This window comes from Blennius ocellaris (genome assembly GCF_963422515.1).
Source record: "Blennius ocellaris genome assembly, chromosome: 9".
NCBI lineage: Eukaryota > Metazoa > Chordata > Actinopteri > Blenniiformes > Blenniidae > Blennius > Blennius ocellaris.
In genome coordinates, this window is record NC_137658.1 from 6,315,920 (window position 1) to 6,342,856 (window position 26,937).

Genomic DNA, 26,937 nt, shown 5'->3' on the forward strand with positions numbered 1-26,937 from the left:
GCACATGTTGCACGAGGCCAACTTGGACTACAACATTTCTTCAAGCTGAAGGTAAGACATGCTGAGTATTTTCAGTTTTTTAAGTGAAATCTGACCTTATGATATCAGTTTGTTTTTTTTATCACGTATGCCACTTTGTTTTTAATAGAGCCTTGTTTACATTGTGAGGCTCTGATGAAACTTTCTTCAAAATGTTTTTTATTCTAATTGGACGTTACCAAATTTAGTAACATACTTGCACATTGATTCAAAAACTTGATTAATCCGGAGCAACATTCCTGTCCAGATGAGCCTTGATACTGAGACCACGCAGCGGTTTTAGAGCAAACCTCTTACTCTAAAGTTGTTGAGAAACTTTCTCTGAGCGCAGCAGCATTTGATGAGCATTTCCGTACAAATGTGCTTTTCTTCTTCTCGGTGCCTTGCAGCAAACTGGAAGTTGGTTTATCTTCCTCTCTGCTGCTTCTGAGGCTTCAAAACAATCCTATCATTATTTTTTGAGGGTAATTATTTCCCTAAGCAAGAAATCAGAGAGGCCAAGCCACAACCTGTGATCTCCTCCTGACGTCAGCCTCGGCTCACCCCCCCCCCCCCCCCCCCCCCCCCCCCAAAAAAAAAAACAATAGAGATACAAATACTTTTGAGGGAAATTCCAACTAAAAGAAGCTTTATTTTGTCGACTTACTGTAAATTCTTTAGTGGCTACTGTCCTCAGCCACAAGCACATGAAAAGGGGGATGAACCAAATTCTTTGTTTCTCTTTGCTGTGGTAAACATGTGTTGTGGGGATTGTTCACCTCTCACCATCCAGAAACATGAAGCAGTGGCTCAGACAGCAAAAATCACAACGTATGATAAACAAAAGGTGGTTTATCTTTTCTGCTGATAATTCTGCTGAAGTCCACTGTGGACGGTCACAATGCACAAGAATATTGACACGTGGGAGTCTAGTTCCTGAAATCAATTTGTTTGAGTTGGAAACACACGTTATACTTATGTTAATATAATGGATTGAAATGGCAAATGGAGCTTTTTTCCGGAAAAAGTTCGTAAAGATATTTGTGAATGCATGATCATTTCGTCACCGTTTGAATAAGTTCAACTGTTTCAAACACACTTCTCTTTGTTTCAAATTCATTGTAAGAAAGAAATTTAAATGCAAATCAAAGCATTTTTAGATGGGAGTTATCATGGCTCCATGAAGGACGTCAAGCACACCATCATCCAACTGCAGGACATCATAAAGACTCAGTTCATGTCCAAAAGCAACTTTTTAACAAGTTCATGAAAATTTTATTTAAATGCGATGTGAAAAATATCTAGTTTCATCATCTTTCAAATGTGTATCTGAATCATTAATGATAATGACTTCATTCATATGAGCTTTTTTTTGAGGATTATTACAAGGTGTATTACATTGATCAAGAAATATTTCAAATTGTAGATTAGAAGATTATATGAGAACACGACAGGTACTGTTATGACTGAATGATGTCATTAATTATTCAATGAAACGTTTTTTTTGGGGGGGGGCTGCATAGTAACGGTAACATTAACGGTAACATTGCATCACAGTCGTTGTGAGTTTCATAGTACCGTTATGCATTTCCATTGTTTAACGTGCCTCTACTGAAATATTGCTCGTAAACACACGTGGGCTCGCGGAGAGGCAAAAAGAAATACGGTGTGAATCTCTGCACGTACGTCATCCTTCAGCGAGGAGTCTAAACAGCCAAAGTGAGGTAATGACAACCCGGAGCCATGTGAGTGTGTAGGAGGGCACCGGGGGGCAGCTTCAGCCGTTAAAAAGGGACACGAGCACCAACTGGACTGAGTTTCAGCTTTGAGTCATTTCAGTCCTGCAGTCTGTCTCAGGTTGGCTTGATTTTTCTTGTACACCTGCCCTGAATGGAGACTTAAGAATAGCCTGTGTACATCATGTTCCTGCTTCTCTCCAAACAGCTCGCCTCATGATTTATTACCCCACCTGCCCCACTGTTTAGCTTAAGATTAGACCCTTCGCCAGTCAGGCCACTTCCCTCTCCCGCTGTAAGCCGGCCCCCTGGCTCAATATCTTAGCAAAGCACCAAAATATGCCAGCGTTAGGTTTAGACAGCGATAACTTATTCGATGTGTCAGCGGTGGGTCTGGCGGGCCGAGAGCAAGGCCACAAAACAAAACCTGGCGGTCTCTTGGAGCCGCACGCTCACCAAGGGTCAGACTCTGGGAAATCTCAGGACGCCGTCAAAGTCCAAAGTGGAGGCGACCGGGCCGGCCGATTGGCTGGCCGGCCGGCCGACCCGCAGCCTCAGGCCCATAAATCCCACCGCTGTCCGCCTCAAAGCTAAACACAGTTCAAAGAGAATCACGAAAACGGAGAATGAAGACGAGCGATAAACATGTTTTCGATTAATGTCAAGATGCATGTTTGGAGTGTGACGCTGGGTGGTCTCCCCCCTGTGTCAGCGTCCTCCCGGGTAATATAAGTTATATAATGAAGTGCCAACTCTCACTTAATGCCACTTCGACTCTTCGAAAAGAGAGGAAAGGGTTAAATGTGCAGGTCAGATGTGGTGAAGAGAGATCAGACGAGCTCATTCAGCTCATCCTTCTGGTGAGAGATTCAGGTGCAAAAGTTCTTTTTTAAAACACGTGAACAAAGCATACTATTTCGACAATCTTAGGAATAAAATAATTGAAGTAGAATGACTACGTCTGGCCTAAATGGTAAATTAAAAAGTCAATTTCTGGTACATGTGGATGATTCAGATAAACGTGCAGCCGAAAGCTTCACATTGATAATAATTTTTTTTTTAAAAATACACACACAGGCATTTCTTTTTTTCTTCTTCTCATGATTGTCTGATCTGAACCTGCTCTGCGTGTTTGTGTCCCTGAAAGAGTTCAAACAGCCTGAACCTGGACCGGAATGAGAGCGAGCTGAGCAGGAATCACAGCGAAGAGTGGGTTTTCTCTCCATCACCTGACCTGTGGAGCTTTAACATGGGATGAACGCCCGGCAACAGTGAGTGAAGGTACTGTCTTTATCATCCTCCCGGTAATAAAAAAAAAACAACCCGATCTTATCTGCGGTGGAGGCAGTCACGAAAGCATTTGGGAGTGAAGAACGGCTCATTTCAACCTCGCAGTATTGCCACATTTGGCAGTGGTCGCGTTGCACACGCCACCTTTCCCTCACCCGTCCTCTCTCGCTCTCCCTGTTGGGTTTTGATAGCGTTTATTCTCGGCGAGTTTCCTGGCACGCTCCGACTTTAAACGGGTCCGAACGTCACGCACTGCGTCAGTGTTACACACAGGAAATCGCCTTTATCTGGACAGATGCGTTTGTTTACCTGTCAACTCAAAAGGCCCCCGACAAACATTTCACATTTCACAGATTAAACATGAATCCTCCAATAATTGTGACCTGCTATATTTCTATACAGAGAAATGTGTCTTCAACCCTGCTTTAAGAAACAAGTGCTGAGACAATATTATGAATATTACAATGTTTTCATGTCATTCAAAACCTTTTTGAAAAGCTGTTTTCACACTATTGTTCCTTCCAGGTTTAATTTACACAGAAAACTGTAAAGATCTTGTACAATCGATTGCCTTCAACATCAAGTAATGTTTCTCACTGGAAGTTTAGTCAGCTCGTTCACTCATAAGTTCATATTTGCCTGGGAATTTCCAGCCATGTGAGCAAATACCAAGACAAGCTGATCTTTCATCTGCTGACATTGCACACAATAACCTTTCTTAATATGGAGCATCGATCTTCACACCAGATATCTGCTTTATGTTCTCTAATAAATTCATATTCTACTTCAAAAACAGGAAAACTAGCCTGAAGACCGCCTCAATAGAGATCAATGATTCAACTGCCAGTACGTCACGTTCTCGTGATTTGTGCTTTGCAAATAAAAAAAAAACAATTTGCAGATTTCCCACCACAAATGCTCCAAACTGTCAAGTCATGTGATCATCGCAGGGCACAACTTTAGTCAACGTGAATGAAAAGGGTTATGTGATGCAGATGAGCATCGAAAGGTTTGAATAGTCGCTGTGACATAAGAACAGCATCGACACTGGTGTTACACATGATGGTTCAAACATCTAGAATACGTGAGGCGTCGTAACGGGTTTGTCGTCTCGTCGTGACGAGCAACTCCGGGCCCGGGAGCCATTCTGAGTGGAGTTTGCATTATTCTTCCTGTGTGTCCATGATTTGTCTTTTTTTTCTTCTCCTGCTTCTCTGGTTTCCTTGCTTGAAAATATGCGAATTGAGGTTAATTTTTGACCTGAAGGTGTGAATGTCCATCTGCTGTCTGTCCCTCTGGCGAATTGTCCAGGATGAACCCTGCCTTCCCTCGTAGTTATAACCTTGAGCTGGATGGAACAGTCTGGAATGGTCGTTTCAGCCGATTAGTCATGATTAATATAAATAAAACAGCCGACAAGAAGAAAGAAAGTAAGAAAGCCTCTGATACCACTTGAACCCGACACTTTGTTTTGGATCGTCGGTGGACCAGTAGGTGTTGTTGTGTCCCAGCTGTCCTCTGACTCCCCCGTCTCTGCTTTTCTTTGACGCACAGATGTATAAATGTCTTCCAAGAACACTCGTGACTCTCGGCTGGACGTTTCCGTGCTCGCACACACGTTGAAGGGACATCCTGTTTACGACCAGCTGCGTCCCGGTGCATCCTGACTGAGGGGCCGACCGGACCCTGGACCCCCCAAGCTCAGACCCCTGACCCTGCAGGGGGGGCCGGTGGGGGTCGCCTGGGAGAAGATGCGGTGCGCCACCCTCACCACTCTCCTGCTGGGGGTCATGTTGTACCTGGTGATGGGAGCGCTTGTTTTCCGCACGCTGGAGACGCCCCAGGAGACGTTGGCACACAAGTATCTGCTCAGGACGAAGGAAACCTTCCTCTCAAACAACACCTGCGTCACTGAAGTGGATTTCCACAAGCTCGTCAAGGTAACAAGGTCAAGTTCTGGCTCTGTGTATTCAAATCAGCAGTCAAATAGATCCTATTGCAGAGTTTGAAGTCTTACTTTTCATTTTTTAAATTACATTTTGACGTTTATTCCCCTCAAATATGTGTTGCTTTCACTTTGCACAAACCAGACTTGTTGCTTTCTTTTTTAGTTTGCATTTAAACCGTTTTCCTTAACCTAAATAAAAGGCACAAAATGGATCAAAAGGACGAGACACTGAAGAGAATGAATCCGCTCACAGATGCAAAAGCAACATCTTCCAAAAGCAAAGGCTTGTTTAGTTGGAAAAAAAAAAAAAAAAAAAAAAAAAAGTTAATTTGTTCACTTTTTAAATATTGAGTAGGTTTCAAAGCCAGTAGCTTCTATTTTTATTCAAGAAGCTGAGTCGGCTTTCATCGGTATTTTGAATCAAACCTCTATATTTTCTATTTTTTTCTCAGAGAGGAGGTTTGAATAAGTGTGGCTGTTTGTGACGGAGGCGTGTCCCTCCTCTCTGGCCTCGGCTCGGGGGAGTTTGTGAGTTTTAAAACATCACCCCGGGCTGAACCAGTCCAGTCAGTGTTTTCATCCTCACCAAATTTATCGCCTCTCCGCACAGCCTGCGCTCTTTAACTGTGTCTGCACTCTGCTTCCGTCGACATGTGAATACTTCAAGGCACTTCAGTGTCTTTGCTGCTCTGTGTTTTGCTATTCGTGCTGGGTTTTTTTTCGCTCCTCTGGCCTCTGAAATAGCCGCTGTCACTGTTTCTCTCCTTTTAAAATTAAGTGTTTCCTCTCCTTTGGTGATAATGTGGGAATTGTTGACTTTTCTTTTTTTTTTCCCCCACTGTGCAAAGCGCTCTGAATTTAGTGCGTCTCCAAAGAGCAAATAAATAATTGTATTGAATGATGACCCTAACCCTAAGTCACAACATGAAAATCAGACTATTGGAAACACTATGAAATACTCTTTTATTACCATTACATTCAGTGCTTGTATTTTGGGCTGTTTCTCTCTATTTTAATGTTTGTTTGTTTTTTTAAATGCACAGTTATACTTTGTACAATAATATAACAAAATAAGAGTGCTGCATGTCTAAATCGGCTAAACACAGTATAAAATATACATAATTTAGGATGGGGAGATGATCGCCAATTCTTCAGATTGAAAAGTTAAAATCCAATATATCATATGAAATATAAAATATCACAGGACGCTGAAGACTCAACATCCCTCTTTGCTTAAACGAAAATTGGTTTTCTGTTTATGTTCACAGTCAAACTTTAAAAACAGAGAGGAATGATTTGATTACATTAGATTGGCTTTAGATTCAAATAAATTTAAAAAAAGAGACTCAATAATAATAATAATAATAATAATAATAATTCTAATAATAATTCTAATAATAAACTGAAGGATTTCAACATGCTGAGTGTATAAAACATAAATAAGATAAAAATAACTAAAATGCTGAAGAGTTATTTATGGCATTGCCTTTTTATATGAGACACAGTAGATTAGGACATGCTTCATTCATTGATTTTAAGTAAAAGAAAATGTTGTTTGTTTTTTAATTGTTATTTTTTTTCCTCACGATGTCAACATAAAACACAATATTTGGTAACTGAAAAAATCTTCAGCGATGCAGGCTCTGCTTGTGCTGCTTGTAACAAAAATATTTAAAAGCTTTGTTGTGTGAGTTATGTGAGTAGATATACATGAATGGAGAATTATCTTTTTTTGGGGGGGGGGAGGATTGGAAATAAACCATAATTCTTAATGGATGTCAACATCCACAGTCCGTGAAAAGCCTGACTCTTGTCATGCTATTAAAGGCATTGACTGTGAAATCCTGAAGGCTGTATGGAATCGTCTTCATATATGGAAGATAAAAGTGTGAACTGGTGGAGCTGAACCAACATCGCGAGCTAATCCACAGTTAAACCTCTGGCCTGCAGAGAGTGGTTTCTGCCGTGGAGGCCGGCCTGGACGTGGGCAGCTTTTCTGCCAACCTGACCTCCCGCTGGGACATGGCCTCCGCCATCTTCTTCTGTGGCACCATCATCACCACCATCGGTAGGAGGCAGCGGCCGAGAAACCGCGGAGGGAAACTTCATAATCCCGCGAAAAAATGTTGCCCCACAAACTCTCTTGCATGTTGTCGTCTTCACAATGAAACCTGAAGTCTGTGTCTACATATAATCACTCTTCAATATCAAGTCGTCTTGTCAATCCAGTCTCTCTTCAGTTGTTCATAACTCTGATATTAAAGATCTCCTTTGTCTGGAGCCTCTCGACACCTGCTATTTGTGTCCAACAGGTTTTGGGAACCTGTCCCCCCGGACGCTGGAAGGCCAGCTGTTTTGCGTGTGCTATGCGCTGGTGGGCATCCCCATGTTTGGCATCCTGCTCGCGGGAGTGGGCGACCACATGGGGACGGTGCTGCGGCGAGCCGTGGCCAAGATCGAGACCCTCTTTCTGGTGAGGATGGTCTGCGCTCCCCTGGAACCCAAACCTCAGGGGAGGAGTGTCCCCTCCGAGGTTTGGCTTTGACGCTTAACGCTCAAGTGGATTAAAGCCATTTTAGTGTTTGCATGAAAGTGGTTTCATTCTGCTTCATTGAAAAAAAATAATGTGTAGTTGCAAAATTCTGCACTGAACGTGAACCTGAAGGTGACAGGTGATGTAAAACTTGAATTATAATGTGTAGACATCAGGAGAAGCCTCATTCAGGTCCACATTCATGATAGAGAGCATGTTTTTCAGAAAGTCACAAATATACTTACATTTTGTTGTATAGAAAAAAAAAAAAACAGATTTGATATTTCGAGGACACTGTTTTTGAATAGTGGCTTGAACTTTTTTGTCACATTACAACCTCAAATGTATTTTATATGTGATGGATCAGCTGCTGATGAAGGAAAAGGACAGATTACGTAATTAATTAAAGGACAGATTAATGAAAAGAAAGGAAAAGTGTGTTTTGTATTCAGCGGTGGCAGCATCGTGCTCTGGGCGATGCTTTTCTTTAGCAGTGACGGGGCGGCTGGCCCGGAGTTGGTGGAAAAGTTCAAGCCGGAATAATGGTTTTGCAAGCCACTATTTTTTGGACGTTTTCTTCAGCATCTTCCGCCGTCCATCTCTCACGCAGAAACGTAAAGTCAGACCCACGACGGTGCGCGTGATCTCAGCCGTCCTCTCCATCCTCATCGGCTGTCTGATCTTCCTCGCCGTGCCAACGGTCGTGTTCCACGAGGTGGAGGACTGGACGTTTCTGGAATCGCTGTATTTCGTGGTCATCACTCTGACCACGGTCGGCTTCGGAGATTTCGTGCCAGGTACCAACTCACAACTCAATGAATGACACTTTGGTTTAGTCTCTTTTTCTGCAGTTTAATAACAGGACACTATTCATTCATTAAACTGCTCTTGACCTCACAGCCTCTGATGTGAGGTTTTTTTATAGAAATAATTTTTTCTGAGCTTTATCCACACCATCGGCTTCACTTGCCGTGTTAATTTTAGGAATATTTCTTCAGAGATAAAAATACAACAAATGGGCTTGTTGTTAATACTCAGGCTGCCGCAGGCTGGTATGACTCAGTTTTGATATTAAAAGATTTAAAAAAAAAAATTAATGTAGTAGATGTTTGACGTCAGGCACCCAGATGTAAGAAGGATCAAGAAATCAGTGTCGTCTTTTTAAAGTTTTTATAGTAATTGAATACACCTTTTTAAGGTTTTTGCAGTTAATGAATGCGTCTTAAAATCTTATTGCACTTTAGTCTAATTTGTCTTAAAATCTGCATTTTATATTTAAATGTCCAGAGAAACCTGGGCTATCTAATTTTAACTGTTATACTCTGTTAATTATGTCAGTTCAGTTCTATATGTTTTAAATCTAATGATGTGATGTGAGCTGCAGACCTTTTGGCCAGGTCTAAAAGAGATCTTGATCTTCATGGGTTTTATTTTCTTGGTTAAATAAAGATTAAATAATAAAAAAAAAAAAATCATTTCATAGCTTCAAAAAAACTGGACATTTTCAGCATGTTGGGGTCGCTTCAGGTTTTGTGGAACGTGATGATCATTTACTGAAACGTGATTCTCTGTATGGAGTTTGCATGTCCTACATGTGTAAGTACTTGTAAGTACTTGTTTCCCCCCCAGTTACTCCAGGTTGGAGAAAAAAAAACACCTTTTCCCATAGTGATCTTAGATCAGCTCTCGTCCAGTAACCATGAATTGTATAAGAAAATAAATAGATATTTTAGAGGTTTTGTTGATGTACTTTAACACTGAATGTTAATATAATCAGGAAATCATGCGTGAATATCTTCAAATTCTGCACGCTACAAAAAGTCATCATGGAGTAATGCTGTTCTTTAGTAGACTTGTTTTAACTTGTCATCTCATTCATTGATTCGTCTGTGACGTTGTTGATCAGGACTGGTCATTACCAGGTCTGTTTAATCATAAGAGCCTGTTTTAAGAAGACATTCTTTTCTCTGCCCGACCTTAACTGGTTCAGGAGTTGGTTTCACTGTGACTTTAAGCATTAAAATCATTAGAAGTCCTTGTTCTCCGCATGCAGGTGGCGGTAATAAAGATGGCAAGATCTTCAAGCCTCTCGTGTTGTTGTGGATCGTGTTTGGCCTCGCCTACTTCGCCTCCATCCTCACCATGATAGGTAACTGGCTGAGGGTGCTGTCCAAGAGGACCCGCGCTGAGGTGAGAGATTTACTGAGCTGTGCTGCAGGAATGTAAACCAGCAGAAGAAGAAGAAGCGCTCTAAATCCCCCCCCCCCCCCACCCCCCATCCGGTTGTTGAGTTTATGTCTGTGTCTGTCAGATGGAGGAGTTGAGGGCTCACGCCACAGACTGGACGCAGAACATGGATTTCCGTATCCCAAATCCGCTGGAATTCAACGACCCTTTCCTTCTGCAGCGCCGGCGCTGGAAGCGCAGCGAGCGCCGACGGATTCGGCGGGGGGCCCAGTGCACCCTGGGGTACCTGGTACGGGGCGGCTCCGAGAACGGACACCTGCCGAACCACTGGGCCGGTCTGTCCAACTCCCTGAGCCAACTGGACGCCCAAGCGTCCCTGGAGAAGGCCGGGGTGATGAAGCCGAAGCCGCTGGCTTCGGCAGGGGGCGCCGCCGCCGCCGCCCGAGCGGCGCGGGGACTGAGGGCCGACGGCCCAGAGGGTCTGCAGGGCCACGGAAGGACTTTTCCTCACCTGCTGGCCCGCTCCTTCTCCCTGCCCGCGGCCCGCTCCACCGCAGACCTCAACTCACTAGGAGCAGCCATGCGGGGAGGATTCCTCTCTGGATCCGAGTCGCCGTTTGACTCGCGGTCGGACGGTTCCTGGGCGAGCTCCTCCTTCTCGGGGCTCCACCAGATTCCCATCGGCAGCGCACAGGAGGAAGGAGGAGCCACGTTCATGAACACGACACAGGAGGCAGACGGAAAGGTCCCAGCACTCGGCTGTGACTCTGCAGAAAATCATAAACACTCGTGTGCTCTACGTTTCCTCCCCTACTCCCCGCCCCCTCACCTCCCCTCCATCCTGCCCGTCACCCCCCCCTCCCCGGATGCCATCGGCGCTCCCCCCCCGGGCTGCAAGCTGCTGGATTTCTTCGGGGAGAACCTGGCCTACATCGACGAGTCCTCGGACACGCTGAGCGAGCGCGGCGAGGAGAGGCGGCGGCGGCGTCCCCGCAAGCCCAAGAGGAGGAGCATGAAGAGGCAGCTGTCGCGCACGTGGAGCCCCCTGCAGGTGAGGAGGCCCAGCATGCAGCCGCCATCCAACCCCCCGACACCTCCCCCAGACTCCTCTCAGTCAGACCTGCAACAGACGGACTCTGCACTCTGACGGCCGCCACACACACACACACACGACCAGGCCAAAGTCCAAACGTTGTGACAGGTCGTCAATGCCGTGTGTTTATAAGGTTAAAGACTGAAGTGAGGAAAATCCATTGGACACCTCTCACTGCCTTGATTGTGACTCATGTTTCTGGATGTTTTGTTTTTCCCACCAGTTTTACTTCATTATTCTGTGGTCAGAACCGCCACTGGCTGACTCAGTGTAAGTATGATAAGGGCTCGTTGGCACTCGTGTGTGTTCCCTTGTTGTGTTCTGAGGTTGGAAAAGAACCAAATGAATTCATTTCACTTCACTTTCAGATATTCCGCAAAATACAGGCGATAACAATAACGTGTACATGTGACAATTGTGATGGTGACCCATCACGTATTAGAGACTGGCTCCTCTCTCTCTCCCCTCATTCTGTGCACACCAAGAGCTTTTTAAACCACATTAAACCTGCAGGGCGTGCACATGTCTTTAAGCTTAATTTAATTCACGCACCTACATTATTTCAAACCAGGATCTTTAAATAAATCTACAGAGTGTCACATATTCATTTAAAACAGGAGCACACCTTCTGTAAACCATCACACCACGCAGCTGCTTCATACAGACATTATCACAGATATTTATCTACTTTGTTGAGGCAGTTTTCAGCTGCTTTGCTCCGTCAGCTCCAAGCTGACGTACTCAGACCCGAGCTGGCTTTGTGAGGCCGACTTCTGTAGCTTTAATTCAATTCAGCTCCTCACATCAGCGGCGGGCAGTTAGCGATGTGTATTTAAAGTTCACTGGGGTCGTCACGGAGTAGTTAAATTGATCACATTACACATCAGGATCTGGGTGGTAAACCACTTGGGGGGGGGGGGGGGGGGGGAACCTGCAGCCACGACAATCAGATTTTAAGATTTCACCATCATTCACCGTCAGGCCAGCGGTCAACGCAGAGGCAAAAACAAAGGTATACACATCTCCTTATAGCTCCTTATATTATTCTTCTGGATTAGGAAACCGCTCTTGAACCTTGTCAAAGGTTAAATGGGGTCAAAAGAAATCAGTCATATAAACAAAAAAAAATTGTTCTCTCTCTAAAAAGAGCAGCGAATGCAAAGCTTGGGTTATTTGTGGGTTTGTGGCGGGCAGCAAAGATACTGTACCGCTTCTCCTTCAGTCGCTGTTGGCAAGGTTCACCTGGCGACCACATCTCGTCTCAGCTGATCGTCGCCGCGTGTCGCTTTATTTTGCTACATAAATAACCGTGCAGGTTTTTTTCACCATGTGTGAAGGTGGTTTATGTGCCGGCTTGTCCTCAGATGAACCTTCCTGGATGCGTCACGATATCTGAACGTGACCCATTAAAGTGATGATTGTCAGATCGCTCTTAACACCCGGAGTTATTGAACAGGCACCAAAGTCCTGTGCGGACGATTTGAGGAACATTTTATCTATCTAAATCTAAATCTAATGATTTTCCATTGTTTTTTGTTTAACAATAAAGGGTTACATTTTGAAGGCGATTCATCAAAATACTTGCAAAAATCAATCCCAGTGTGTGATTCAAGGATATTTCAATGAGTATTAAAGAACAAATAAACACTCTTATTTGAAATTCATATCAAATAAAACCTACATTTAAAGCATTCAACTAAAATGACACACACAAACCCCAACTCTAAATATGACTTCCAACAAGTATTCTGCATATGTTTGAAAAGGGACATTTGTAATTGTTTTATGTGATCTTTTTTTAATTTTTTTTATTATCAAGTTTAAATGCATCACTAACTGCAGTGACATTGTACTTTAACAATGGCAGAGGGCTCAGACTCACCAGCAACGTCGATCTCAGTGTTTAGCTGAAGTTTCCCGTCATGTTTGTCACGGTTGTCATCATTTTTCAATTTGGACGTCACGCAGAAGAAATACAGAACAGAGTCATTTGTCCAATAAAAGGATAAATGAGGTCGAGGGTTGAAAGACTCACAGAGAAGACAAAAAAAACTGAAGCATTTCTGCAAAGCAACTTTTAGACAATCCATGTAACTGTGGCTTTAGCAAAGCACTGTTTTGTGTAAAACCCCTGTTATTCCAAAAGTTGGGCAAAGCTTGATTTGTTTTTGATTTGTGCTCATGACCTTTTGAGCCTTTTATTGCCCCTGTTCCAACAGCGTTGAGATATGTTGCTGCGATCACATTCAAAACGGGCGAATATTTTTCATGAAATGCTAAAATGTCGCATCTGAAATGTTTAATTTTAAATAAAAGTTGTGTGGAAGAGGTAAACAAATTATTGCATTTTGGTTTTTTTTTAATTGACTTTCAATACAGCGTTCCAACTATTTTAGTGTTGGATGTGAATATTATTGTCGATTCGACATGTATTGACATTTGAAATCCTCACAATGTATGTCGGCGGAGGCAGGATTTCCAGTGAGGAGGGGTACAGACATGAACATCTTAGGAAAAAAGTTGCTTTTGTAAAGATGAAATATACAGCAGTTGTTCTGGCATTCAACGTGTCAACTATCTTCTTCACCAGTTGATTGAGAAGGATTGCTCACACTCAAAACGTCGTATTTTGTCCCCGACAAGCAGCCCACAACTAAAATAGATTTCGTTTCCAATCACAGAAGACTAAAGCAGGGGCGTCAAACATGTGGACTGCCGACCACAGCTGGACCGGCAGAGGGTCAGATGAGTTCTGTGGCGTCACCTTTTTTGACCTTAAATAAAAATGACAAAGTAACTTTGAGGGTTTCGGGTTAGTTGGTTGCAGCGCCGCACACGGTCGGTGCTGTCTGGCAGCGGTGAGGTGACCTGAACCCTCCGAGTCCTGAATGAACCCGACTCCCGGCGGCTGAAGGGTAAACATTCGGTTCCTGCTTACTCAAGACGCAGCAGCGACTGCACGAGGCCCGCTGCGGCTCCCTGCCCCTCGGCCGGCGCCAAGATAACCAACCGGCTGAATCCACGCTCACATTCGGGTTCCCGCATACTCTGTCACTTGTTGACAGGCGGCTGGACGGAGACGCAGATCAGCAACGCTCCTCGTGAGGCCCGGCCAGTGAGCGAGGTGTTTACTGTCAGAGAGAGAAGCTGGAGTGTTGGAGAATTAACGATAGAAAAGGTTTTGCATGTTCTACCTGAGCGCGTGTTTCAGTACTTCCTTTTTACTCCCACAGTCCAAAAGCAAGTGGAGAAGATGACCCTAGATGTCTTGTTGTTGTTGTTGTTGACCTGCGATCCATTGTTCTGTTTCTGTGACACGTTTCCGGTAAAACTCATCTCAGTCAAACGTTTTCATCGGATTGTGGATTGTGGGGTTGCCAGGGCCCCAGAAGGTGCTCTGCGATTTAGGAATGAATTTATTAGAACTTCCATTTTCTGGCTCAGTCTCGAGCAGTGATGTTCCAGAGCTCAGCAGAGGAGGTGAAAAGCTCTTCTTACGAAAGGAAGATAGAGAGATTTAAAATATAGATTACAATCATTATGGCCACACAGAAGATTTCCAACCAGGATAGCAGCAGTTTCCAGGTTTGAATCCCACTGATGACCATCTGAACAAACCCCCCCCCCCAACCCAAACTGCTCCGCTACCAGAGAAAAAAACATTTCTCTCAAACAGAAACATTTATTCTTCCTTTTCCATTTCTGCTTTGGATCTCTACAACTCTACAAAGGCTGCAGCTCGAGCTTCTCTACAGAGGCTCCTCTCAAGGGACGACAGCCACCAGTTGTAAAATGATGCTTATAGGAGAAAGGAAACAGAAATAGCGCCCTCCTCTGTTGGGGGAGAGAACAGCTGGGCCTCAAAAAACACAACTCTGCTCTCAAGGGATTGACTGCAGAAGAGCATGACTTCTAGTGTGTGTGTGTGTGTGTGCGTGTGTGTGTGTGTGTGTGTGTGTGTGTGTGTGTGTGTGTGTGTGTGTGTGTGTGCGTGTGTGTGTACTTGTATAACTTTATATCTTGTGTTTTTGTGTTTGCCTGGGAGCTGTGTTTTAATTTAACCACCAGAAGTAAAAAGCAGAGTTCAGTCTGAAGTCTGGAACAAAAAAAATAAATAAAAAAATGTGAGCGAGAACCAAGAAGGTGTCCGAGAGGAAGACCGGGCGTTATCACAGACTCCCTCAGCACATACAGCATGGCTCAGACTGTCCACCGCCATGAAGCCATGAATCACAGCATGTACGGCGGATAAACGTGTATGTTTAGGTGTGTCGTCCATCCCTCGAGGGTCTGCACACTCCCTCTGAAGGTCAAACACATGGTCAGGCATGCTTTATAATGAAGCTTGTGTGTGTGTGTGTGTGTGTGTGTGTGTGAGCGGGGGTCCATGTCCACAGCAGGCATCCCTCCCAAGGACAGAGAGACCCAGTGTGAGCTGGAGCGAGGCGCAGCACCGTGGGATAAGTACAGGTTGGATATAGCAAGGGGTAGTTAAGTGGAAAAGACTAACAGATGCTGGGGCTAGTTTACTCAGGGGGGGAGGGAGCCTCGCCACAGCTCCAGCACCGACACCCCAACACACACGCACACACCCAACACACACACACACACACCATTCTCACTGCAGCTTTCAAAAACAATTTTACTGCTCCGGGTGTAGAACAGTTTGTATCTCTTTAAGTTATTTTAACACCAGAGGCTCCTCGGACTCATCAGACACGCACATCTGATGCGAAAGGTGTTTGTTGGGAGCTTTGAAAATCCCAAATAGTTGAAAATCAGTGCGTCGAGTCATGCCAGCAGCTTGGTGAGGCCGTGAATAACAATTGACCCTTCAGGTAGCAACAGGAAGTAAAAATAATCATCATTATTCACAGAGGAAACTTAAATCCTTTGTAATTAAATCCTTAAACTACTGTTATAGTAGCCAGGCGGAAAAAAACAATGTAATGGCTCCTAATTCTGGGAGAGGATGGAATATAAAAAGACTGATTTCAAAGCAAGATTTTAGTTAACTGGCAAATGTAAACATGATAAGAAAAAAACATGAATGACTCTTGCATATTGTTATAGTAGTCTTATGTAATATCTGCTAGGGAACAATGCTTACATGAAATAATTGCTAAGATGCACTAACATGTGCTAATATTTCCCAACTTCTATCGCTGTTGCTGTTATTAATGAGTAAATCTTACCAATATTCGATAGCAAAACTTGCAAATTGTTAAAGCTGCTCTCAAACATCACTGTTCCATATAAACTCCCTATAATGAGGTTTCTGTATTGAGAAGGGATGCTGTTCAAAATGTTGCTGTCCTATAAAAATCACATTAAATGTACATTATAAGCAATAAGCTATTAGGCCTCCAATATACATAAGTTTTGCTACCTTTTAAATCACAGTCATGGTTTCATTCATTCAATGTTACAAATGTTACTGTGTTTAACTATAACATTTTACCAAGTAAATATCAATAAATTTCACCAAAATTTCTGATTAATAACTGTGGTCTACAACAAATATCATACTTTTATTTTACATTCACAACTAAAATAGATCGGATTGAATATTATATACTATATAGTGTATATATATATACACACACACACATACTAATATACTATATTATATTGCTATAATGAAGTAAAATGTGTTGTAAATTGCAATCATCATTACAAAGTCATTCAGAAACTGTATGATGGATTCACACCTTTGAAACCAATTTGTGTTGTTACATAAAGGTAAGAAATACTTCTTCAGCTTTATTCTTACTATTTCTAATATATTCCTAAATTTAACCAATAGATCAATGCAATTTACACCAAACATTAGGCTCGTTAACATGCCGAACATCTTTACTGCCGCAACTAATGATGATAACCGTACATTATATTTGTAGTGCACTTTACATTTAAAATCTTAAATTTCAAATAATATGTCAAATGAATAGTAATTAAAAGATCTGGGCTTCAAACTCTGGTCTCCAGATACAAAAGATCAAGACTCAACCCAATATTCCCCTACATTGTAAATTCTAAGTTAAATTCTGGGCTGGAAGCTCCTTACGAACCAACAAATTCAATCTCAAAAGAGCTGGAAAACAAACTCAATTCCAGAGACTCACTGCTGCCACCTACTGAACAAAATACGCAGTAAATCATTTTTACCTTTAAATACCTTTGAAACACTGAGAGATGAAGTATTGAAACTTCAGCGGGATTTGGGTGTCTAAATCATTTAAATGCATGCGGAGCTCTGCTTTCAAACCGCAGTTGCATAAAGTTTTGACCAGAGTAATGTTTGAGGTCTCCAGTTACATAATTTTTACAGCTCGCCAATTCAAGACGATATTTCCTGTGGCCACAGAATAACTCCAGTCAACGCTCAAAACAACCAATGGCTTAATACATCTATAATTGGATGTTGTTGTGGCAATCGTTCATTTGCTGGACTGGACTGCTTCCTATTCAGCTAAAACTTTATTGTTACCCAAACACACGCATTGGGCAGGGTCACAGAGGTGGCATCTGCTGCAGATATTGTTTTTTTTTTTCTTTTTCCCTACAATCATCATAAAAATCCCAGTAAAACTCAAAAGAATATTTTCTGTGCTATCATGCATGACCTCACTCCCATCTCTCTCTATCACACATACACACACACACACACGTATATGCACACAACACACACCCAGTCGCTCTCTTTCTCGCGCTCACATACAAACCACTGGCATACCAGAGAACCTATATTTAAAATGAACCCTAGGGATGTTTTTTATTTTCAGCATTCAGACATTCTATCAAACGGTCAGCGTGGATATTTGGGTGTAGAGTCACTGAAGTTGATGGTAAACGCAGGTATGACGGGCGATAATCACCGCAGTGAGTCAACAGCTTTTCACAATAAGGTAATGAATGCACGCCGAGAAAACGTGCAGCACAGTGTGATTATATAATGCTTGAGCCAGACCCAAATAGTTACAAATTTGCTAAGGCTGCAAAATACCACCTTCCAAACTTGTTCCAAATGCAGCCCTATCATCCCACGTCTCATTTTCAAAGCCTCTTTTTTCTTCTTCTCCCTCTCTCCTCCCACCACAAATCCCAGAACCTCGAGCAAGAGAGAGAGAGAGAGAGAGAGAGAGAGAGAGAGAGGGAGAGAGAGAGAGAGAGAGGAGATGAGGGGAGCATTTAAATCTGGCGTTCCGTGAGTGGTCGGGTCGGTGTCTGGAAATCTTTCACATCCTGTTTACGCCGGGCAGATTTCAGGCCGGGAACCACAGAGAGCTGGCAGGGCCTCTGCTGCCTGGACATAGCTCCTCTCTCTCTCTCTCCCTCTCTATCGGTTCCCTTCCACCTTCGCCTGAAGATCTCCGTCTCCAGACCTTTCCACGCCGCCTCCTTACTATCAACACCTTCAAGCCGAAAGCAAACACACGTACGTCTGGCTCGCCGCCGCCGTAGAAAAACGAGGCACCAGAGAATCAAACTTTTTCTGCGGCCCGAAGACCAAAGCGAGACCAGGTCACACAACCTCTTTTAATCTTAATATCCAGGTACAGGTTTAATAGAGCTATGGAGTAGAGCTATTTACAGAGTCCTAAATCACACAGAAGGTTTCCGGATGGCGAGCGGTGGGAGAAGCTTTCGCGTCGGTAAAGAAATGGAGGAGAAAAAAAAAGTCCTGACGTCCGAGTGGAGGCGGGGGTAAAAAAATAACATCTGAGAAAATTTTCTAAAGGGCAATCAAACAGCGAGAGAAGCAGCCTGTAGCCGGGGAAACGTCTGCCTCGCTCACCTCCGTGCGTCAGCGGCACTTGCAGGATTTCACCACCATGTTGGAGAGCTGCTCAACGCGCGGCGTGCGGCCGATGAAGTACATGATGGTGAGGGGTTCCAGGTCCTGGGGCACGCAGCAGGGCGAGGCGGAGGCTTCGGGGTTCAGTTTATTGTAGAGGGGCAGGATCTGAGCGGGGGAAGGGAACGGAAAAAAGACTTTACTCGTGGGTCGCACTTTACCTCTTCGGCAGTGTCTTTGCCCAAGGGCACTGAGGTAGAGTCAGTCGTCAACTCCATCGGTGCCAACTCCCTTGGCAAACTCCGTATCTCGTACCCGACCGCTCGCACTCTCAAGCACACGATCGGGCACAATGCCGCTCCTCATATCTGCTCACTTTGAGGCACCAAATCAACCGACGCTCTGACCGCCTGGCTGGAAATCACAACTAAAAAAAAAAAATCTGAGGGACTTTGCACGGCCTCTCCGTTGGCTCCAAGCGTCTGCTGGATTAATTTATAGAGAAGTAAGAAATGGTAGATGTTCTGGATGAACACAACTGATGTCACATTTGGAGCAAACTTTGGGTTTTTGGTGGTGGGATTGTTTTTCTCGTGTTGTCAGGCAACTGTTGAAACAGTGGTTTACAGGGTTTTTTTTCACAAATGTACACTGAAATGTGTGTGTGTTTTTTTTTGTTTTTTTTTAGCTAAGTATTGACTGACTAGAAATGGTTGGAGCAGCTTCACATATCTGGACCAGCTTGGAGGAATAACATAATATATATAATATATTCAGTGTGGAATAAATGGGAAAATCTTGCTCCTCTGGGCCAGGACAAAGCATGTAGAGGAGATTTGAGGCTCAGTCCATAAGCTGAAGGAAACGAACGCATAAAATGTGTAGAAACCTTTAAGTTCTGCGAGGTGACAGCGCATTTATGACCCTGGGGTTAACCGATCAGAGCAAACTGCGGTGTTCAGCCGCCACAAACAATCCACTTTAAGCTTGTTTGGGAGAAAATGTCCCCAGTATTTCGAACCTTCTGTGTATTAAAGTGGAGCTGGGTGTTGATGGGAATTTGGTCCAAGCCGGAGAGTTTCACCAGAGCGACTGCGCACTAACGCAGACTTTTTCTAACAATCGCAGATGTTTTCTGTTTATATAATCTGGCTGTGTCTCTGTAACAAGTCAGTCACTGTTTCCATTGAAAATATCACACGAGGTCACGGATCTCCAGATTTGAGCAAAAATATAATTTGGAAAAAGGAGCTCATCTTGGCGAGGCCTCACCGAGAGAGCGTAGTCGAAGTTATTAGTCTGAGCTGCGGTTCGATGGACTTTGAAGAGATGTAGGAAGTCACAAAACGAGCTGCTGAAATTCAAATTCAAAATCCATGTCGGGGATTGCTCACACATAACGCGTCGGGGCACAAATCGCCTTTCTTTGGTTGAAGCAGAATTTACTCCGGTGGGTAAACACAAGGAATGTCAATTTTACACAAACAGCTTTGACTCCTTGGTGAGAGGGCGGAGGATATGTCATCTCGCAGAAATAAATGACCCCTCGAACTCACCATGTTGTAGTGGTTGTTGGCGCTCCAGAGGTACGGGCAGTTGCCGGCGCAGAAGTTGGCCTTGTAGCCTTTTGGCTCGTGGATCCACTTCCAGTTGAGGTCACGCCTGAAGTCGATGTAGAGCGAGCGCAGGCAGCAGCCCTGGTCGGACCCGCTGTGACACACAAACACACACACACACACACAGACTCTTCATTTCAGCTCCGGGGCAGAGACCCAACGTTGGGTCATGGGAAAAATGACCACAGGTCACCGTCGAAGAAGCAACCGTGGCGAGCTAATGAGTATGTGAGGTTTTCTCCTGCAGCGTGAGGTAGTCCAAATAAAACGCCGTTGGCCCCGCAGTCTAAACACAAGGCTCGGTAGTTCTGCCACACAATCGCCTACAAAGCGGGGCACATCGAGATATCAGAACCGGGGAAACTACAAAGTTGTGGACGCAGTCGGGAGAGTCACACCGAAGACGCACGCGAGCAGCTGGTGGGCGGCGTTACCGGGTGCAGGTGGCGGCGTCAGTGGCGGCCGCCCTCTTCTTGCGGTTCTTCTTGGCGGGGTTGTCGACTCTGTCGCTGGGCAGCAGGGTGAGGATGAGGTGTGGCGTCTTGGTGCTGAAGTCCGCCTGACCTTTGACCTGGCCGGGTTTCCTCAGCTGACGAAGCCGCTCGTCGTCCACACCTGAGGGACACGTGTTTGTGAAGGAGCATCAAGTTTAGTATCTGGAACTACTACCCGCAGCATCCACTGGCCGTTTACAGGGTCACCCATCAAATAAATGTTGATATTGAACAAAAACATTGGAAATCCAGGGTAGTTAATATAGAATCAACCACAAATCGTCTTCTCTGACTTGTATATTCCATAAAACCCCTTCATGGTTTACAGGTATGAAAAACACTGCTGAACAAATACACCAGTCCACGGAAAGACATCAGATGTGATGCAGATGTTTCCTGAACCAGGAATAACCGTGTCTTATTTCACGTATTTTTCTCCTGCAGAAAACGTAAAACAAGCCCCCGCTTGTCTTACATCAATATCAAGTCAGAGGGGTTTTTTTCTGAGAAAAAACTTGGCTCGGCTGGAAAAAATTTAGAGTAAAGTGCCATAATTTGTGCCCTAAAACGAAGCAACACAGACAGTCTGGTATTCGATCGTATCCCTACATGTGTGGAGCAGTTTGGTTTTTTTTCTTCCCTTTTCATTCCGGCTGCTGCGTCATGGTGTGATCCATGAATCATTACGGAGGCGCCGTGCAGAAGACTCTGTGCTTTATGTTCACATTTCGTAACCTGCAGGATCGTTTGCTGCACCTATAAATCTCGCGTCCTGTCGAATGAACCTTTGTTCTTCTCTCTGAAGCCTGTTCTGTACTGCGTCGCACTGCCGTATGTTTGTTTATTTATGTGTAATTAGCTTAACAGCTAATTTTGCCATGCTGCTGACCCCCCCTTGTGCATTTAATGCCACACGGTGAACAAGCAATGTTAACATTTACAGGCCGCAGACTTCCGGAATCACAACGATGCTCGATATCAAAAACAAGTCTCTCTCTGCAGATGTTAAATGCGAAATTCTGTCCTCTGTGAGATTAATGTAGTGACCACCACCAAATTCAGGCCCTGTTTACGCGACAACGTTTCACGTGACAAAATGGTGTTTACACTGCAGAAGTGGACACAAGAGACAATGGTGTAGTTAGTATGCCCGGCCACGAGAGTGCGCTGTCGCTTGATTTGGTACTGAAACTACGCAGACGTGCAGAGAACCACACGCTATGAACGTGAAGAAAATGGAAGTGCACCCGATATCCATATGGACTGATGACGCATCGGATGCTATCAGGGGTGAGTCTCAACTATAAAACTACCGATACGGACGATACAACAAGATTATGGACCACAACTAATACCACTGTGGGTCCGCCATGTTTGTTTGGAAGGGGAAGGGAGGGAGAGAGCTGTAACAGCTCATAGCCTCCGGCAATCTCTGCAGGATGGAATAGCTGCCCCCAAAAAATGAAGGAAGTTTTGCAGATTCACTCGTATTCGCTGTCGTGTAAACGGGGCATCGGTGTCAAAGGTCATGACCAGTGTGTCGTCCGACCTGCAAACAGGGCCTCCAGCTCCTCACTCTTGTTGGGAACAATATTGTTGGTGGACGGGACGAAGGTGCAACAGGGACAGTGGACGCCCAGCTTCACCCCGAGGTTGTTCTCTGTAGCAGGAAGCAGAAAAATAGACAGACGTGAAGACAGGGCAGGAGAACCCCCCCCCGGGCTTCCTGGTGCTAGACCTGACCTCGATCTGACACCCAGTCCTTCACCGTCTCCGTCACGTCCACAGAGATCCAGGCTCCCTTGGCCCGTGGCTGAAGAGTGCGGGAGTCGATGTAACGTTGGGTGGAGGTGCTTTCGTCATCCGGCTTCAGCAACTGTTGCAACAGACGTAGAGAGGAGTCAGACAGAGAGGTACAGACAGGTCAGGTCACCCGCCGAGTCCATCAAGGTGCTTTACCACTGATATTTTGAGGAAAAATTGTATGGATTTCTGTATTAACTGGATCCAATTATAAATATCCAACGTTGCCCTGATTTGGTTTATTATCAGCCTGTTTGTTTGCCGTGTGATGCTGCTGACTGCTGTTGTCACACGCATTGTTTATGTTGATGCAACACTTGTGGCCGTTTTTCACGGTTTCAGAAAAAGACAAATTGGTTGCAGTGCACAATGAATGTTGAGCCGAAGTACCAAAAAGGGATAAAAAGTGACCAATTTTCACACATACAGCTTTCCTCTGTATTTCTTTACCTCAGGTGTGCATCTAAACTATTACAAATGTTATTGGTCATCGGTATCGGTGGGACTCCAAAGTCTGTTTCTTTGTTAGGGGGGGAACTGAAGATATAGAATTCTATCAGCAGAAAATCTGTTGATTTGGACAGAAACGCTTCAGTAGACAGAAACCATGCTCCACCTCTCATTGAGCCGGGCTGTCTGGGTTGTGTGAGCTCTGCTACCTGGTAGATCTCCACCCTCTGCTCCGAGGCCCGGGCCTGCGGGTTGGGAGCTCTGAAGATCCTGAACTCGGCCTTGACCAGCGTGCTGTTGGTCAGGTCGACCCCGCTGACGTCGAAGTGGACCAGTCTGTGATGGGGGTTCGGTGCTGCCGGCTGCACTGCATCTGGACAAAACAGGGTGTGAGAAATGCGCCTTCAGACTGCGTTGCATTCATGCAGCTGGTAAAAGCGGCACTGTGGGACTCGATGCATTGTCTCGGACATAATTGCCGCTGATGAGTGTCTTCAAGCTAATTGCATGTTTGGCCATAGTCACTTAAAGTGTCAGTTCTGTGTTTAATATGAGCATGATTGTTGGCTTCGTTGGTTTTACTGTATGAAACATCATCTACCACCGAGACACCCATGTAATTACACAACGCTGAGCACCCAGCACCATTAATCTACTAAGTAAGGTCCATCAACAGGACTGCCGGCTGCCAACCGCAGCTGCTCTGAAATCAGTTCCAGGCTTGAGGCAAAATCTAGTAGTTGGCAGCAAAGTGTCTGGTTTGAACCGCAACCAGAAGGCAACCAATCAGAATCAGAATTAGGTTTATTGCCAGGTGCAGTTTACAAAATTTTAGTTTGAATGACTTTTTTTTCCTTTTACTTTACTGTACCTGGCTGTTGCACATTAGGGAGGATGTTATATATGCATGATATACAACTTTCTGGCATAATTCCTCAATTCCATGAACATTAAACCGTATTGCAGCTTTAAGTGAAACCTATATGAAGTGTTGTTCATAATAAAGCTTTTGATTATGTAATTTAATAAACACTTAAAATATCCTCGTTGCACACAGAGCAGAGAGAGAGAGAGAGAGAGAGAGAGAGAGAGAGAGAGACCCCGGACTCACTGGTGTCGGTGCGGGGGGGCAACATGTCGATCCTCTGCACCTCTTTGGCGTAATAGTCCTCCTCGCTGCTCTCGCGCTCGCACGTCGACTCGGCCAGGCGCGCGCGCTCCTTGAGAAGCTCCCGCGTGCTGTTGTAGAGCAGCATGACCTCGGGGGGCACGTGGCTCTGCGGGGGGTCCTCGTCGTCGTCCGGCGGGCTGCGGATGCGCAGCTTGCTGAGGATCTGGCCGCGCACCGCCTCGATGCGCCGCGACTTCTGCGCGTCCAGGTTGATGGACTGGCACGTGTTGAGCCCCTGCACGAGACACACGCCGGAGAACCGGAGCAGCAGCAGCAGCGCGAGGCGGGGGGGGCACATTGTCCGTTGAGGAGACCTTTTGGAGGGGACGGAGAGACTCCCGAACGACCGACAAGGAGAATCCAGCCGTGGTGGACTGGACGCAGCGTGATTAAAGAGCTCCGAAACGTAGTCCAATCAAGAAACAAACAAACACAATACTCAATATCCCGTTATTTTATGTTTTACTGCTCGATATCAGCTCGCGTGGATAAAACACATCTGTTGATTTCACGCCTGCTTTGCCAATGCGTTGGTGACGTTTCCATCCGTGCGTAACGACGCATTGACACTTACTATTAAAATTTAACTTACCAAAATTCTGAAAGCTATGTTTTGGTTTTTTTAAGGAGTAGGGAGATAGAAATACTAGAAAACGTCACTCCATCTTACTTCCAAGGCCCCGCATGGAGAATTAAAAGTGGCCTCAGCCTGGCGCGCTCTGTGCGCTCGCAGCCCTGGAAAGGTGGAAGAAAAGTTAGGTTTACGCGTGAAAAGCTACAGCTTTCATCCGTCCACGTTTCCCGTCGTCCATCCTCAGAGAACCGAGCAGCATTCAGGAGAGCAGGAGTCGCTCCGGGAGCTCAGCCCATGTCGCAAGACCCTCCGAAGAAAAACCTGAGCGGCGCACCTCATCTGGAGCTGCGCGGCTCCAGTGTTTTCACCTCTGGAACAGCCATCCGGGGAGCGAAAAACGAGCCCATATCCGCTTCCAGAAAATCTAGTTACCGCTTGAAAAAAAAGAAAGAAAGAAGAAAAATACCCAATGAGCTGCTCTCACTCCCCGTTATAGGTAAACAGAAAGCAGCCAGCACTCAAAAACGAAGAGAAAAAAAAAAAGTGATTTATGTTGGAAAACCCATGGTGGGCCTGTTCATCTCCCCCTCATATAAATATCAAAACACGGAAAAAGTCAGATGGCTTAAAAAGACACGACGCAAGAAAAAACAAACAAAAAAAAACGTATGAAAGAAATCCTTGTGCTGTGAAACGTTCACAGCCAACTGAAGACCCCTGGCTTAAATAGTGAGGTCCAGAGAGATGTGAGCTGAGCTGCAGAAATCAAACCTGCTGCATGATGAGAGTCCATTATTCTGCTGCTCCTCTCTGAGAGAAGCTCTCCAGACAGGAGGAGGAGGAGGAGGAGGAGGAGGAGGAGGAGGAGGAGGAGGAGGAGGAGGAGGATGTGGTGATGGTGAGGAGTGATGCCACCAAAGTCAAGGCTGTGTGATTATGCAGGCAAAAGCCATCAACCCTCTCTCTCTCTCTCTCTCTCTCTCTCTCTCTCTCTCTCTCTCTCTCTCTCTCTCTCTCTCTCTCTCTCTCTCTCTCTCTCTCTCTCATACACACGTCTTGCAATTATTTTCCCTCCACAAGAATGCCGCCTCCGCCCTCAGTCAGTCCGCAGGTAAACATCTCCGGGGGCCTTATCGTGTGGAAAGCAGCAGTGGCGGTGGGTTTTGCTCAGCTCCACATAAACACCAGGAACCGGCCCTGTGAAAGCCATTAACACTTTATATTTAGTTTGTTCGACATGTACAAAATAAACAAGCACAAACAACACTTTGCTTTAACTTTAAAGGGAAGGTTTAATGGCTGCACCATATAGTTGCTTGAATGTGACCACATGGATGCAACCAACATGTTGAGTCACTCTTTAAAACAGGGAAAAGGAATTACTGCTGTATTTCAATATTGCATTGGTTTTGAGACAGTTTGTGGGGGGGTTTCTTTGCATTTACAAAGGTAAGTCCAGCCTTGCAAGCCTGCGTGTGTGGTTTGCGTGTTCTTTCTGTCTTTTCATGGCCTTAACTTCAGACACTCTAGATTTTCCTCCCAGTGTTCAAAAACATGCATTTGAAATTAGTAGGTGGCGATGAATAAGCTGAAGGTGTGAATGTGGCAATAAGTGGTTTATTTTTTGGTTCACCCTGTGATGGACTGGAGACCAGTGGAAATGGAAATCACAGGGGCGCCATGTTTTTAATGATCACCTCAACATTCATTCATCTGTAAAAAAACAAAAACCCTGAAGAAAAATCTTATCATTGTTGTAGTCAAATTTGTCAAATCTCAGTCTGTGTGTAGTTTGCTTGTAATAAAAGTTTCACAAGTATCCTCTTTAAATTGGGTTGATTTGTATGCTTGATAATCACAATGTGTTTTTCAATATTTGCAGGATTTTGTGGGTTAGGATTAGAGTTAGCTGACTTGTGGGACACTCCTTGATGTCATGCAAATTATTTCACCATGGAAGTGGGAATTTTGCATTTGAAGTCCCACAACAAAATGTCATTCTTCCTCCACCGTGTCATTTTTTTTGACTTGTGATAAAGGAACAGTCTGCTTCCCGTCATTTGAAACCAGTTTGAACAATTAAAATCAACCCATATTTGAAGTAATGCTCGAAATGAAAGCCCTGATTGCAGGCACATAAAGATAACTTTGATTTATTCTCTTCATGACGTATCTTTTGATTGGGTTACTGCCGTTTAGATAAAACATTGGGAAAACACTCAATTT

At 44.7% G+C, this 26,937-nt stretch overlaps 1 protein-coding gene across 1 annotated transcript; it reads right to left on the bottom strand.

The window, feature by feature from the left end:
* Positions 1–18,285: 18,285 nt before the first annotated feature.
* On the bottom strand, positions 18,286–25,493 carry tgfb5 (transforming growth factor, beta 5). Its single transcript, XM_080502624.1, has 7 exons — positions 24,078–25,493; positions 23,176–23,339; positions 22,457–22,589; positions 22,263–22,373; positions 20,654–20,834; positions 20,160–20,313; positions 18,286–18,771 (listed from the first exon to the last, which is right to left on the bottom strand). The coding sequence occupies exons 1-7, from the start codon at positions 24,433–24,435 to the stop codon at positions 18,613–18,615; spliced, it is 1,260 nt and encodes a 419-aa protein (XP_080358750.1). The 5' UTR covers positions 24,436–25,493; the 3' UTR covers positions 18,286–18,612.
* Between the last annotated feature and the right edge of the window lie 1,444 nt (positions 25,494–26,937).